Here is a 15,840-nt window from a genome sequence, read left to right as displayed (position 1 = left end):
ATCCGGAAAATCCCCCCTTCTCCTCCGACCCCAGTCTCTGCCTCTGTCCGACCTGTTCGATCCTCCCGGGGTTTCCCGTCGGACGAGGACGAATGTAACGCGGTCCAACGTGACGTTAATTCGTTTCCGGTGCAAGACGTATGATCCTCCGATAATGGTCCGTTCCCATTTACCCGGTATTCCGCGGCTATCAGCGACCCAAATTGCATACGCGAGACACGCCGCTCGAATCATCGATATTGACTGGTGTCGGAGGGGGCCGCGTTAATTGCACTTCAGACGTTACCTGACCGGCGGTGGAACGAGGGTATAATCGCGGCAACGTTAATTTCGAGCCACGTTGCGCCCGTCACTCGATTCTATTCAACGCTCGTCTCATCATTTCTGCGTGGAAAGGTGGCGAAATGAGTCTCGGATATATAAAATAAAAATAAAACCACCACTCTCTGGACCACGACGAAACTTCGAGAGAGAGGTTACCATTGGAAAACGAAATATCTCGTTTTCCCTCGAAGGAAGAGCGGCGAAAAATGGAGGTGGATAACTCTCCCTTTGAAATTATCGGAATCACGTTATAATTATAAAGGGCGAACGCGTTCCTCCACAATATAACTCCACGGTGGACATCCTGTTGCTCATCTCCTAGAGACCTAGATCCATAGGAACACGCGTCAATAATTATAACCTCCCTTCATCGAGGTGAGTTAACTTAATTTAACGCCATCCAACGCTGGTTTTGCCGTTTATAACTTTAACGCCGTCGTTTCTGTTGCGAGGAAACGAGTGGCGGGGGGAGAAAGGGGTAATCGTTACGTTTGGAGGGGAGGGGGGGGGGGTTGGGGCGCTCGCGAGGCTCGGTGATTAAGACCTTTCACGATACACGATAACGAGGCCCGCGAATTTCGAGGGAAATTTCCGAGAAATTTGTCCGATGGAACGAACTCTCGTCGTTTCTCCGTTCGTGGAGAAGGAAGGAGGAGGGAGAGGAATCGATCGATCCCACCCGGGTGGGTGGACGGATGGATGGGGAGGGCCCGTTGAAACTAATAGATAGGTAATTAGCGGATAATGAAGTGGCTTCCTGCCAGGTGAAAAAAATGGTCGATCCGGCCGGGATAGATCCATTAACGATCGATCGCCGCTTTGTTCTTTGGAATCGCGGTCAAAAGGAAACTTATTACGCTTGTTAAGCCGATTTGCGGCTCGCCTACCGTCGGTGGGGAACGACGGTAAATGGGATTATAAAAATCGAAGCTTGCGGATGTAAATCTTTTCGACGATGAATCTCGATTGCTGGTTGCGTCGCGCCTTCGAATTGCTGGAATTATTATATTCGAGCAACGATGAACGATAAATATATTGATACGTCTATTGTGTCGACTTTGATGCAGATCGCGCTATTGTTGTTATTATTATTGTTATTATTATTATTCGGGCGCGATAGTTCGAGGTAAATTCATAATTGTATTGTTTAAATTTTGCTGAAGAATATTGATTGGAAGCGGTATTACCCTATCCTGGAAATCGGGCTACTATTAGAAATTATAATTACGGTCTTAAAACGGTGGTATCTAGGTACGTATGTTAAATTATGTATCTATACGATTCATCGATATTTACCTGTCGACATTATAACGTCAATGCTGGCAAAGTTTAAGACTCTTAACAGGGTATTATTAATTTAAGCGGTTTATAATATGTATATATTATACTTAAATATGGAGAATTAATTAAAAAAAAGAAAAAGATAAGAGATAAGACGGTTTTTGTTTTTCAAACAACGAAAGAATTCCTTTTTCCATTGCACACGAATGCAACTGATTATTATTAATTAGATTACGAATATTAAATACACTTGACAAGGCGCAAAATATTCAAAATATTCAAAATAGTGTGCATTGTAATATTTAAAGAAAATTTGCATTTGATATAATCGCGCGTTATTCCAATATTCGCGAATTGGAGCAACCCACTTGATGATCCTCGTACCAACGCGATGACCCGAGCTCATCGATGCTCGTTCACCGTGAAACGAAGACACGACCCTCCATCCCCCTTTTCCAAACGTCGTGCTAATTAGACGGATAAGATAATTCCTTCTTTGAAACTATAGAAGGAAAACCAACCGACGTTCCTCTGCTTTTCTTTTCCAGGTGCGGAGGATGTGTTCAGGTTTACGGGGAACGAGACGCACACAGACTACTTTCGGCTGGTACTCCGGGACGGGAACTATCTTCTGGTCGGCGGAAGGTAAATAGAGGATTCATTTGGACCGAGTGCTTTAATTAAAGGACCGTTTCTTCTTATCCTTGGTTTCTTTGCAACCGGGTTTCGAGGGCCCGTGTCCGCGATCGAGGGGGGCCTCCCTTCCTCCCTTCCTCCCTCTCTCGATCCCTCTCTACGTGTGCCGACTACTTCCTCCCTGAAAATCTCGTTTCTCCCTCGTTTCCTTCCCTCTCTCCCCCAAGATGAATTCCACCACCGGCGTTAATGAGATCGTCGAACTTTATTTAGAAACTTCTTTGTACGCTTTTTTATTTTTATTATTTTTTTTTTTTTTTTTTTTATTTTACGAGCCTTCGAATCCCAAACACCGGCGGAAGCGCGACTTCCTGCCGGTTCTTTAAAAAAACTTTCTCTCTCTCTCTCTCTCTCTCTGAAGGCTACGTAATACGTAATTAAAACGCGATATACAAAATCTGGAGCACGGATATCTCTCTCTCTCTCTCTTCATTTTCCCTTTATTTAGGTCGGCCAAGGATCTAACTCGACTTCTCTTGAACACGTTACCTTTACATCTTCTCGTTTCTCCGGGATAAATCCTCGATCGATTATCCTGAAACTGGAGAGAACGGATCTTCGAACGATTCCCGTATCCTATAAGAAAGAGCAAAATCAATTAATCTTCGCGTTAACCAGATCTCCGTTTGAATCTCCGTTCATAGTTCGTTGATCGATCAAGTTTGTTGTTTGTCGGGAAGGGAATTACGTCGATTAATTGGCACGCGATTATATTGGCACGCACACCTCGAAGGAGTATACAATCTTCTCGTTTTCGATTCTTTTTTCCCCCCCTCCCCTCCCCTCCCAATTGTTTCTCCGCCTCGAAAATCGTCGGCTCAAAGATGAAAGGGGAGGAGGAGGGAAGAGAGGGGGAGGGAGTTGGGTTAAATCGCGCGCAAATGCGAGATGTCGCGAGACAACGGGGTAAAATTTGCAGCCGGAGACCTCTCTCGGAATATTAATCTCGAAGCGGCCTCCATAAATCTTGGCCCGCTTGTAATAAACGGATCGTGGCTTCGTCGAATCCCCTGTAGAGGTTCCCGTGGCTTTTCCATCGATTTTTTCTCTCTCTCTCTCTCTCCCTCTCTCTCTCTCTCTTTTTTTGCGCCTCGATTCGAACGCGATGGTTGCGATGTTTCCTGGGGAAATCGTACCGATCTCCCGCCACCGATAAGCGAACCGGGGTAAAACGACGCGAAACGGTGATTAATGCACGGGATTCTGTGCTCGTGTAGAGAAAAGAAAAAAGAGGGAGAGAGAGAGAGAGAGAGAAAAGAATATGGATCGCGCGAGAGAAATGGAGAGATTTCCGGGATACGCGCTCAAGATTTGGAAGAGTCGCTTATTTAACGGAATACGAGGAGGAGGAGGAGGAGGAGGAGAAATTTGAAAATTCGTCGGATCTCGGGCGCGCTTACCTCTCGCCCGTAAATTCTCCCGTGAAATCGTTTGCATCGCGTCGCGATGCTGTATCTCGCGTCTGTCATCGCCACTTGTCTTTTAAAAAGAAACAGGAGACGAGGAGAAAGGAGGGTCGAAAGTAAGACGAGAGGGGGGGTGATTAGTTTCGTTAGGCTGGAAAAATAAGTTTTTTTCGTTTAATTCACGGGCTCACTTTTCGATTCTCATATCCGAGTTAGTAGATGATGAACGTTATTTGCAGTGAGCGAGGATAGGAGGAGCGAGGATTAATAGGGAAATATTATTTTGAATGTTTGTGTGGTTTGAGTAAGTAAAATCCAGGCATGAGAAATTTAGAAGAAATAGAGTAATAAAGAAATAGCAAATATTGGAGTTAGGTTATTTAAAAAAATTTATTATATAAGGATTTGTTGATACAAGAAATTTTATCGATGTGTATATAGATATATATAGATATATATATTTTGTACTGTTTAATTGCTGACACAGCATTGTATGATATCACAAAGATCGATAATTCAGAGATAATTCAGATATGGAATTGAAATAATTAAATAATAATTAGATGGAAGATTTTTGCTTTGACAATGATTTCAAATTTTGTATAATTGTTAATTCATTTGCATGAAATATAACAATATTTTTATTAAAATGCAAAAATTTATATAACTCATTTGATTTTTTTTTTTTATTCTTTTTGAAAGATATTTATTTTTGCAAAAATTTCAATTTTTTTTATCAAAAAAAATTCTATTTTTTCACGTGACGAGTGTACCTGTCAAGTAGCATTAATTTATTTATTTAAATGACGGGTATTTGAGTGAGATTTTTTATTAGGAAATTGTGAAAATTAATAGATTTATAGTGATTGTTAAGAGTTAAATTTGAATGTATTTTTCTTTTTTTCAAATACGCTTATCAAAGTCTGTCGAAACGATAATTCTGTCAATTTTCAATCATTCTTTTATTTGGTATACGTGTAACTGACAGGATTGTCATTGTTATGTCGTATCGTTATTTGATTTTTAATTCTTTGAATTTTTATATTCACATAAAAAAATCAATTTCTTTTTTTAAATAGAATATTTAATTTTTTTTTAATTTTTAAAAATTTGAAAATCGGCCTTCGCATACCATAACAATACGGCACGATTCAATAAAATTCCGCCCTTTTCCATATTGAACAACTGTGTGACCCAGAATCGTGCCCAGCGCACAGTGTTTCATACATATGGGTATTCGAAACGAAATTTATAACCGTGCATAATATAATATACAATTTCTGTAATAAAATAATATATAATTCCATACAATTCCATGCATAAAATAATATATAATATAATTCTATTAAAAATAATTGGACTGACCTTGATCTTTTATCGAATAAAAAGTTTTTTTTCGCGTTAACATTCCCCATTGTCAATTGTACCAATTGATCAAACAACATTTTTGATCGAAGCATTTGTTTCATAAAAAAACTGGCGGAAATATCTGGAAAATGGTAAAACAATCATATGGTGTTCCATACGTACCGTTTTATACGTAGTCCAAGCATTTTGAAAATATTAAAAAAGTTAATCCCCCTTTATTTTTTATTTTTATTTATTTATTTATTTATTTTTTCCATTGTTCGAACAACAATATTAAAAGTATTACACTTTGTCATATGCAAATTCGACAATTTCATTAAACGCAATATACAATCTTTTCGAATCTCTGATCTCTCACGATTCGAGCGAAATTTCAAATTGAAAAATCGGCCTTATTTCAAACTCGATAACTCGAAAGCAAAAAATTCACATATAAATGCGAGTGAAAACGATGAACTTTCTATATTTTGAAAAATATATTTTCAATCATCCCCTTTGACAAAACCCCCCCTTTTCTCCATTCGCAGAAATCTCGTGCACAATCTGAGCCTGACCGATTTGACCGAGCAGCAGAGGTTGACTTGGTACTCGACCGACAGTGACGTGAAGATGTGCCTGGTGAAGGGCACGCCGGAGGAGAATTGCCAGAACTATATTCGCATCCTCGTCAAGACGGACGCGAACACGTTGCTTGTGTGCGCGACTAACGCGTTCAAGCCGATGTGCCGTGACTACGGGGTGCACGCCGGCAATTACACGATACTGAAGGAGAAGGGTGGCCAGGCGATGTGCCCCTACGATCCGAGGCACAACAGCACCTTCGTTTACGTGGACGGGGAGCTTTACACGGGCACTGTGGCCGATTTCGCGGGGATGGACCCGATCATCTACAGGGAGCCGCTCCAGACCGAGCAGTACGACTCCAAGAGCCTAAACGGTGAGTGCAATTATATTTTTTCCGATTTAATTATCTTTAAACTCCAAGCCTGTTTCGCTCGGTCGAACCAGCAACTACAGAACGCGTTCGGTGGCCTCATAAGATTACTATAAGATAATTATTTATAAGATTACACCTTATAAGATTATACGTAAAGAGTTTAGGAAGCTATTTATAAAGATATTTTAAAAAATCAAACATAAATAAATATTGTCGCCGTTTAATTATTGCAACAATCCCAGTGATGCCGGAGGAGAGCAAAAGGTTCGCTCGGTCGAACCAGCAACTCCAGAACGCGTTTGGTGCGTTCGGTGGCCTCATAAAATTATTATAAAATAATTATTTATAAGATTACACCTTATAAGATTATACGTAAAGAGTTTAGGAAGCTATTTATAAAGATATTTTAAAAAATCAAACATAAATAAATATTGTCGCCGTTTAATTATTGCAACAATCCCAGTGATGCCGGAGGAGAGCAAAGGGTTAATAATCGATTAAGATGATTCGAAAGCAATCGAAAATAATGGAATGAATGAAACGTTTGAGAAATTAAAAGAAAAAAAAAATAGAAAGGAAAAATAATAATAGGAGGTGTTTCGTGAAACAGGAAATGGCGGACGACGTTAACTCGCGATTAAAGAATAAAGATTATGAGGAATAAGGGCGCGATGAGTGTGCAGCTGGAGCGTTTTCGATGATGGAAAAAGGTCGGTGGCCGGGAAAGAATTTATTACTACGTGTACTGAAACGTTGCTGAAGCTGTGGAAGCGCTTTTCCACGGGGAAGGGACGAAAAAGTTATGCCTTGAACGGGGGGAGAGAGAGTGGAAGTGTTGCTCGCTCGAACGGAAGCTCGATAGCCAAGCGTTTATCGTTTCGAGCACGCTTACCGGATAATCCAAAACTGGGAACCATAGAGAGAATTCAGCCTGCATTGGTTACGCGCTACTTATGCAAACGGTGCATCGTATGCATAATATAAAAAGTAACGGGACGGGATAATATGTAAATTCAAAAACCTGAAAAAAAAGATTCGAATTAATAACTTTTTAAAAATCAACTGACAAATCGATGCAATGTAAGATTTCTGGTTATTGATATTTTTAATTTTGGATATAAAAAAAATAAATAATATTCGTAGAGAAATCAAGCCAAATATGAATACCATTACCACGTTATTTCTCTAATCGATCATTTTTGATCGAAAGTTCAAATTCAATGGACAGATGCATTGCCAACAAAACAATATTACTTCAATCCTTATGTAAATCGTGTACAAAAAATTTCCAATAATAATAATTTACAAATATTATATAGACACCACTTTCGGAAAAATCAATAAAAAGGAATCTTGTTACTTTTCTACACTCATTGATCGATAATCGGTAAAAGCGTCATCGATGATTGGCTCGAGATATTCGATCTCGATTCGAAAAAATTAGAACCTGCGCTTCGATTCGTCTTACAGTTTTGGGCCTGTAAAATAACTCGTTCAGAAATGCCGCCCGACCATGCTTTTCAATCCGCAAAGTCTTATTCCGAGATTAACAGCGCGTGCACCGGATTTCGCCTTTACGACTTATTATTCCGACGATATTATTCCACGGTACTTCCTCTATCTCTATAATGACAAAAGTCTCTTCCCGAAGTCTACTCGACAACGGAACGAACGGTGCAACGAAATGTACGCACACAGATGAGAAATTTTAATCCTGGAAAGAAAGACCTGTCTGCCGGCCCTTGGTCGTCGTCCGCCAACGATTCAACGACCACTCCCTTCCTCTCCTTCCTCTTTCCTCGGTCGATCTCAGCCGTTATTAACTGGTTAATTATCAGCCGATACACCCGTAAATTGTAAACGCCTCCCTTTACATCTTAGAGAGAGAAGCTACGAGAATTCCCCTGCGAATTTGTCGGAATATTTATTTATCCGGAATCGGGTCAGCCAAGAGGAGAGGAGAGTTATAGCGATGAGGCGCGCGTGCTTGAGGAAATTTTTTTTTACGAGACCTTCGATCCTTGAAAACTTTGGGGAAAGGGAGAAGTGAAGAAGTGGGGGAGGAGGAAGTGGAGGAAATGCGTCACCTTATTTCCACGGTTTCACTTGTCCGCTCGAGCATTTTAATTGAACGGTGTACGAACGCTAATCAAGTTTCTCCGTCCGCTGGATAATATTGATTTTTCTTTCGGTTCGTTGAAAATTCAACTCTCTCTCTCTTTCTTTTTTTCCATCCTCCCCTCTCTCTCTCTCTCTCTCTGTTCGTTCATTTCGGTCGCGTTCACTGCTCTCGCGTCTCGCTCATCGCTCGGAATTTTCGTCGCCGAATGTAAAAGCGAAAAGTTTGGCACGAGGGAAAAAATATATATATATATATATATTTATGTGGAGCATTGTGCTCTAAATTTTTATTTTTCACCGCCGAAATAATTGTACATCGTTACTATTTCCGAACGATCGTCGAAAGCTTTCCATCATTTCGTCGAGCACCATCGCGTCTATATCCCCCGATTTTCGATCGAACGATCAATCGTTCCAGAAATATCTAGATCGTTTTTTCCTAATCGTGGAGAACTAGGAGGGAAGGCGATAAGGATGAATATCTCTCCCTTCCCCATTTTGTCTCCCGATTGTACGACGCGATGGGAAAGACAGTTGGTCGGTGGCGAGGGTTGACGCGGAGGAGAGGAAGAGAGGGGGAGTTAAGATGAATCAGCGGGGCGGTGTAAAAGGGACGGCGAAGAGGAGGAGAGAAGGAGGCACGGAGAGAATGAAAGAAAATTTATTGGCCGGAGCATGGCAGGATCGGTCGAATATATATACTTACGTGGCGCGCGAGATTAATATTACTTTATGAATCCTAAGAAGCTTATGAAAACCCTGTCAAGTTAATAAATCGATAAAGTTTTCTCACTTTATCGGACGCTCGTGTATACGACTGATCCCTGAGGAGAGAGTGGAAGAAGGGAAAAGGAAAGGTATATCGATGGAGAAGGAGCAGAGAGAGAGAGAGAGAGAGAGATGAAAATTGAGAGCGGAAGAAGAGGCAAGAGGAGAAAGAGGCCGATATAAAATAAAACGTTCCTTGCGTATTCGTGGTCGGCTTACCCTCCCTCTCCCCATTGTTACATCGCCCAAGATGTCCCATCCTTCCAGAAGCATCCCATCCTTGGATGCTTGGAAATTGATTTTTACCCTCCGATCGTTGAAAATCTGGCGATCTACCTTACCCCATCTCGAGGTAATGATTTTTTAACGAGGATCCAATACCGCCACCCTGAAACAACGCCGGATTATCCGACCCTCCTTCGCTTTCGCCCTTCGATTTTTCGAGCCTGGCTTGCCAACATTTTTTACTCACTGCGGGCACGAGATAGAGCGCGGCCTGATTGTATATTTAATCGAGGCTCGGCCTCCATCTCGTGCCGATTGTCACGTTCGTTTATTCATAAGGGGAGGGAGAGGGAGAAACTTTACGACCGCCACTCACCACCCATGTCCCACATGTAATCCACGTGTAACACGTGTCATAATACGAGGCACGTATTCTAATTCCAGCGCCAAACTTTGTCAACTCCATGGCCCAGGGAGACTTCGTCTACTTCTTCTTCCGGGAGACCGCCGTGGAGTACATCAATTGCGGCAAGGTAAGCGATAGATAATTTCAACGATTTATTCGCTTCGATCGATCTTCGACGACGGTATAATAATCGATAGAAATTTTCACCATTTTTTTTTTTTTCTTTTTCTTTTTTAATCGCGGGGATAATTTTCGAATTTTTTCCTTGCAATAATAGCTTTATACGTCGAGCTTCTCTCGCCGTATAATTTCGAACGAAAGGATTGACCGACAATAGTAATATCGGGGGAGGGGGAAATCGCGATTTTATCGGGTGGTTCGATCGCGGGACAAGGAGGATACTCTGCTCATCCCAGCTTTTTCTTTTTTTTCCCATTGCAGACCGTCTATTCTCGCGTAGCGAGAGTCTGTAAATACGATCGAGGTGGTCCGCATCGATACCGCAATAGGTGGACCTCGTTCCTAAAATCCCGTCTTAATTGCTCCGTTACCGGAGACTTTCCTTTCTACTTCAACGAGATACGTAAGTAAAATCCTCTCTGTATCTATATAATTTGATCGATCTTCACACAGTGTCGAATCGAGTCGAATTCTAAAAAAAAATCCGATTCAATGTTTTCTCTTTGATATCTAACAAATTGATCGAGCATAAATTGATCGCCACGTATCACGAGAGTTTATCATCGTTCAACGGCTTCTAATTTCCATTCCCAAAGAATGTTTAATGCGAGATTTAATTTTTTCGATCACGGAAATCGCAGCGTCATTGATTTTAAATGATTTGGGAGGGATAAATTTTCCAAAGTGCTCGCCGGCACGCTCGTAAACGTCCTCGTCGGATACGGGCGAGGTCGCGCGAACAAAGAGGCTCGGAAATGACGGAGCGCGTTATTTTCAGAATCGACGACGGAATTGATATCGGGCCAGTACGGCAATAAGTCGGCGCAGTTGATATACGGGACGTTCACCACCCCGGTGAACAGCATAAGCGGCTCGGCCGTGTGCGCCTTCTCCTTGCAGGACATCACCGACACGTTCAAGGGCAATTTCAAGGAGCAGAGCGCGATCAACTCGAATTGGTTGCCGGTGCAGAGCACCAAGGTGCCCGATCCAAGGCCCGGCCAGTGCGTCAACGATTCCCGATCTCTGCCCGATCTCACCCTCAACTTCATCCACACGCACTCCCTAATGGACGAGCTGGTCCCGAGCTTCTTCGGCCAACCCATCGTCATTCGCACCAGTTTCCAGTAAGTTTCAGTAACGTGTGATTCGAGGATAAAATATTATAATATAGGTGGAAATAGGAGATAGGATTGTAGTAGTAAATTCTTTTATTTCATACGTATTTTAGAATAGTATATATATATATATATATTTCGAAGGAGAAATTTCAAACGTACATTTTAGATACAACGTTAAGATATATACAAATATTATCTTAAAATGAATATTTCATTGAGATATAAGTGAACGGTATTTCGAATAATAATAACTTCAATACACAAACAGTTGAAATATGAAGAGATACTCGTTCTATTTTCAATATATAAAGAATAAAAATTGAAAAATAGAATATATATTTATATTCGATGCTTTTTCCATTTTTAATCAAACGAGGTGAACAAACATTTTATTTATTTACATAAAATCCAAGTATAATTAGAATCTTTCCGATATTCAGGAATTACGTTAAAAAAAAATATCAATTCGCTTATAGAAAACCTTCGAATTACTTGTTTCAAATTTTCCTCGTTTCTTTTTTCCCTCTTTTCTTCTTCTTCTTCTTCTTCTTCTTCTTCTTCTTCTTCTTCTTCTCACATACGAATCGAGCATACGTTTCTGATCGAATCGTAACAGTTACAGGTTCACGCAGATCGCCGTCGATCCCCAGGTGAAGACTCCCGGCGGCAAGACGTACGACGTGTTGTTCATCGGGACGGACAACGGGAAGGTGATCAAGGCGGTGAACGCCGAGTCGGCGGACACCCACCTTAAGGTCAGCCCCGTGGTGATCGAGGAGATCCAGGCGTTCCCCTCTACGGTGCCCGTTCGAGGCATCAAGGTGGTGAGGGCGTCGCAGGCAGGCGACGGCCTCGAGGACGGCCGACTGGTCGTGATCGCCGATAGCCAGGTGCAGGCGTTGAGGCTGCACCGTTGCTACAGCGATAGGATCTTGTCGTGCGGCGAGTGCGTGGCCCTTCAGGACCCGTATTGCGCGTGGGACAAGGTGGAGGGCAAGTGCAGAGCTTTGGTCGGGCCGGCTGCCACGGACGCGAGCAGATTCCTCCAGAGCGTGGCGACCGGGTTGCACGCCTCCTGCCCGCCCAGCAAAAGTCTGAACAAGGATGCCGGCAGCGTTGGCGCCATCTCTGCGAACCAGAATAAATTCCCACCCGACTCGATGATCCCCAACAAGGAAGGCCAAGGGGGGGAGATCATCAACATCATGCAGGACGAGGAGCAGGATAATTCAGGTAGATGTATATGCCAGCCAAATCTTTGCCTGTACGATATATAGATCGTATGTATATATGTATATTTGGTGTATTCGAGGAAGAAATGCAATGGCAGAAAAGTTCACAATCTCGATAAAACTTTTTTAAGACGATCGAAGGGAAACGAAACGCTTTTGTTCGATTCTCAATTTTTATTTTACACACTTTCGAATTTCAATTGGAGAACGAATTGGATTGACGCAGGTCCAGAAGTATCGGCGGCGGACTCCCCCCCTCCGCAATACTCGGTGGAGACCCTGGTGATGGCCGTCGTGGCTGGCGCGTTGGCCGCTCTGTTAGTCGGCTTCGTGGCCGGTTACCTGTGCGGCAGGAAATGTAGAAAGGACGAGGACGATAATCTGCCGTATCCGGACACGGAGTACGAGTACTTCGAGCAGCGGCAAAATGTGAACAGGTAGGGTTCGAAACGAGTCGATCGTACGTAAACTGCCGCTCTCCACCCGATGATGGGAGGCGATGATATTAATCCCCGTGAATATTGCAGCAGGCTGGCGCCAGAGCCAAAGCTATTGCCCCAGGAGGAGGTTACCTACGCTGAGCCTGTTCTGGTTCCGCAACCGCCCAAGCTCCACTCGCCGAAAGGCACGATGCGCAAACCACCACCGACCCCGACGGAAACGCTGTTCCAGTTCCCGGACGGGTACGGTTTCCGCGGGGCGAGGGACAACTTCGGCACCCTTCGCTCGCACCAGGGCGACGCGTATCGGCGCAACGACGGGTTCGCGACCACCCGCAGCGTGAAGAAGGTTTATCTCTGAGAAACGAGCGAGGAGGGAGGTGGCCGCCACCGGAGCTTAGGGCGGCCAGCGCGCAACCGGCACAACGCGACCACAGCGGCAAGGAGTAGTCGCGCTGTGACGTCAGGGGGACAGTCGAATCGCGAGCTCGCGGGGCCAAGGGCGCTAGAGTCGCCCTCGCCGCCCTCGAGCGTTTCGTCCAGTTCCCCGTCCCCTCCCTCCTCGTCACCCTCGCCGACCCTCGTACCGATCGCCATGAGCGGCGGTGGCTCGCCCCCGCCGCCGACACCGCCCTGCAGCTACATATATCGATCATAGTCGTCGTCGACCACGTCGGCGTCGGCCTCGTCACCGCCGCCGTCGTACTCGGCTTCTTGTTACGCGACGCCAGCCGCTGGGACGCCGTTCTACAGCCCAGCCGCGCGTTCCGATCCTGTATAGTAGCGTGTTCACCACCACCACCACCCCCCTCCCGTGCGATCGAGCGAGAGTTGGATCCTCGATCGCGTGACGGGCGCGCGTGATTTTTGAAACTTTTTTTTTTTTTCTTTTCGTTCCCTTTCGTTCCGCGCTCCTTGCGTTCCCCGCGGTTGATCCTCGGTTGCCTTTCAGACCGTCGGAATCACCGATACGCGCGTCGATCCGGTCCACCAGGATTACCGAGTAAGTGATCATCGCCGCATCACCACCACCACCGCCACCACCATCACGCTTCGCGCCGCTTCGTCGAGGAAGATCATGTAACAAAGAAAGGTTCGAGAGAGATTTTTCAAGAAGGAGAAGAGATAGCAGAGAAAGAGAAAGAGAGAGAGAGTGTGTATATATATTATTCCTTATAGAAGAGGAAGGAGGTGAGATGAAGGCGCGTTGATCGAGCTTCGCTCGGTGGTCAGGCGAGATCGGCGAGATCGTGCGTCGAATCGTTCGCGATGGAATCGTGGCGATCTCCGCCGTTTTATATCGTTTCTTATTATTATTATTATTATTATTATTATTATTATTATTATTATTACTATTATTATTATTATTATTACTATTATTATTACTATTATTATACGATACCCGCGCGTAGTATTACGACAAAGGTTACTTCTCGTGAAGTCAATTAAAAGAGACTATCGTCGGACTCGACTTGCGATTTTTCTAATGTTGTAATATTTAAACGCGAGTGATTGACAGTGCCATTATTGTTCGCGTAATACTACCGCGTGCCTCGAAAAAAAATTTATTAAGGGATTATATTAATCGGTCGTCGCGAACCGATTCTTGTTCTTCTCTTAACGCTCTCGACCAAGGTTCGAGAGAACGAGAAAATGAGATATTCCATTGATACTTCGTAGCAGTCACGGCATCGTGCCATAAACACACACACACACACACACACATATACACACGATCGACGGATTTCACGGAGTAAAATCGCGGAGATCGTCACGTCGCCTTTACGATGTGTTGGTTAATCGAGCAAGACTCTCTTTAAGTGTCAGGCAGTTTGACGAAACGGAGTTACCGCCGAGAGATTCCCACGGATTCCTAATTTTCTCGTACGTTTCGAAAACACGCGTTTCACCACCTGCACATATACGTAATACAGAGAGATAAGAGAGAAAGAGAGAGAGAGAGAGAGGAAGAGAGAAAAGAGAGAAAGTGAGTGTGTGAGATGTGTCTAAAAGAAGAGGAGGTGTTTAATCAGAGACACGAGAGACATTAGCCAGAGAGGAGGAAGGAAGGAAGAAAGGAAGGAAGGAAGGAAGGAAGAAAGGAAAGAGGCATATAGGACTTGTATGTAAATAAATTCACGTTATATACAGAAAAAAAAGAGAGGAAGAGAGAGAAGAAACAAATAACATATACGAAGGAGTTTAATAAAAGAGTTCTATGAGCTGCAGTGATTTGTAAAGGGAGAAACGAGAATCAGTCCATCTAGAGAATCTGGGCCCGATGGTACACGTAGACATCTATCTTAAAGTGCTTCTTATTTCAGTGTGTTTAGAAGTAACGCGTATGTGATATATATTATATGACGAGGTGTTTTTCTAGGCGTTGAGAGAAAGCGGGAGAGAAAGCGAGAGAGCGAAAGGAAATGACTGATAGAGGGAGAAATAGCGAATGTATGTATGTGAGATGTATTATGAGAGAGAGAGAGAGAGAGAGAGAGAGAGGTAGGGAGAGAGTGTGTGTGTGTATGAAAGAGAAAGAAAGAGAAAAACGGTGAGGAGAGATGTATAGTATCACTCTCTTCGACGAATTTCAAATAGAAACGATGATGGACGCGGCGATGAACTCGACGATCCTTTGTTCACAGAGAATTCATCGGTCGTGCTTTCATAAAACAATCGTAACCGCTTCCCCCTCCCCTTCCCCCTTCCCAAAAAATTAAAAACCCCGATATATCCGAATTTTTCCGCTCATCCACTCTTCGCGTACTCTTCGTCTACTCTTCGTCTCATCTTCGTCGCCGAGTTAAATCCCGATTCTGTGAACAATCGAGCGAGAGAGTTCGTCACGTTCGCCGCCTTCACGATTCGATTCACTTTTTCGATTATTAATTTTTCCGTTCTTGTTCGACACGCACACAATTACACCGAGTACACGAGGATTTAACAACAAAACAACGTTTGTTAACAAAATATTAGGCGTTTTCTCGTATGCGTATTATATACGCCCTTCGGTTTTCGATCGGTCAAGACACCACCCCCGATCGACTCTTTTTTCGATTGAAAAAAAAAAAAACGAATAAGGCCCGCCGCTTCACGCCCCCCTCCCCCCCTACAATGCTAAGACTGAAAAGAATCCTTGGAAGAAAAAAAAAAAAAAAAAAAAGAAACGGACGGGCCGTTCCACCATCCGTTCATCTTTAGAGTTACGAATTAGACATCGACATCGACGAACACAAGGTTTCCTTTTTTTTTTTTTTGCCGACAAGTACAAAAATTTCAAAATACGCGAGGGGAGGATGTTTGGCCACGTTTCACGGTGCAAAATGAGCGCCTTT

General features: G+C 43.5%; 1 protein-coding gene across 1 annotated transcript in view; it reads left to right on the top strand.

The window, feature by feature from the left end:
- Positions 1–15,589, top strand: part of LOC122718379 (semaphorin-1A) — a 136,301-nt gene extending 120,712 nt beyond the window's left edge. Inside the window, exons 2-9 of the mRNA XM_043943365.1 lie at positions 2,154–2,250; positions 5,603–6,012; positions 9,571–9,659; positions 9,974–10,115; positions 10,491–10,839; positions 11,450–12,066; positions 12,292–12,502; positions 12,593–15,589. Coding sequence (XP_043799300.1) covers positions 2,154–2,250; positions 5,603–6,012; positions 9,571–9,659; positions 9,974–10,115; positions 10,491–10,839; positions 11,450–12,066; positions 12,292–12,502; positions 12,593–12,866 — 2,189 coding nt within the window. The 3' untranslated portion in view covers positions 12,867–15,589. The remainder of the gene's footprint in view (positions 1–2,153; positions 2,251–5,602; positions 6,013–9,570; positions 9,660–9,973; positions 10,116–10,490; positions 10,840–11,449; positions 12,067–12,291; positions 12,503–12,592) is intronic.
- Positions 15,590–15,840: the final 251 nt, after the last annotated feature.

The sequence above is a fragment of the Apis laboriosa genome, unplaced genomic scaffold, assembly GCF_014066325.1.
Source record: "Apis laboriosa isolate Shangri-la unplaced genomic scaffold, ASM1406632v1 scaffold62_cov152, whole genome shotgun sequence".
In the NCBI taxonomy this organism is placed as follows: domain Eukaryota; kingdom Metazoa; phylum Arthropoda; class Insecta; order Hymenoptera; family Apidae; genus Apis; species Apis laboriosa.
This window is presented reverse-complemented; position numbering and strand designations above follow the sequence as displayed.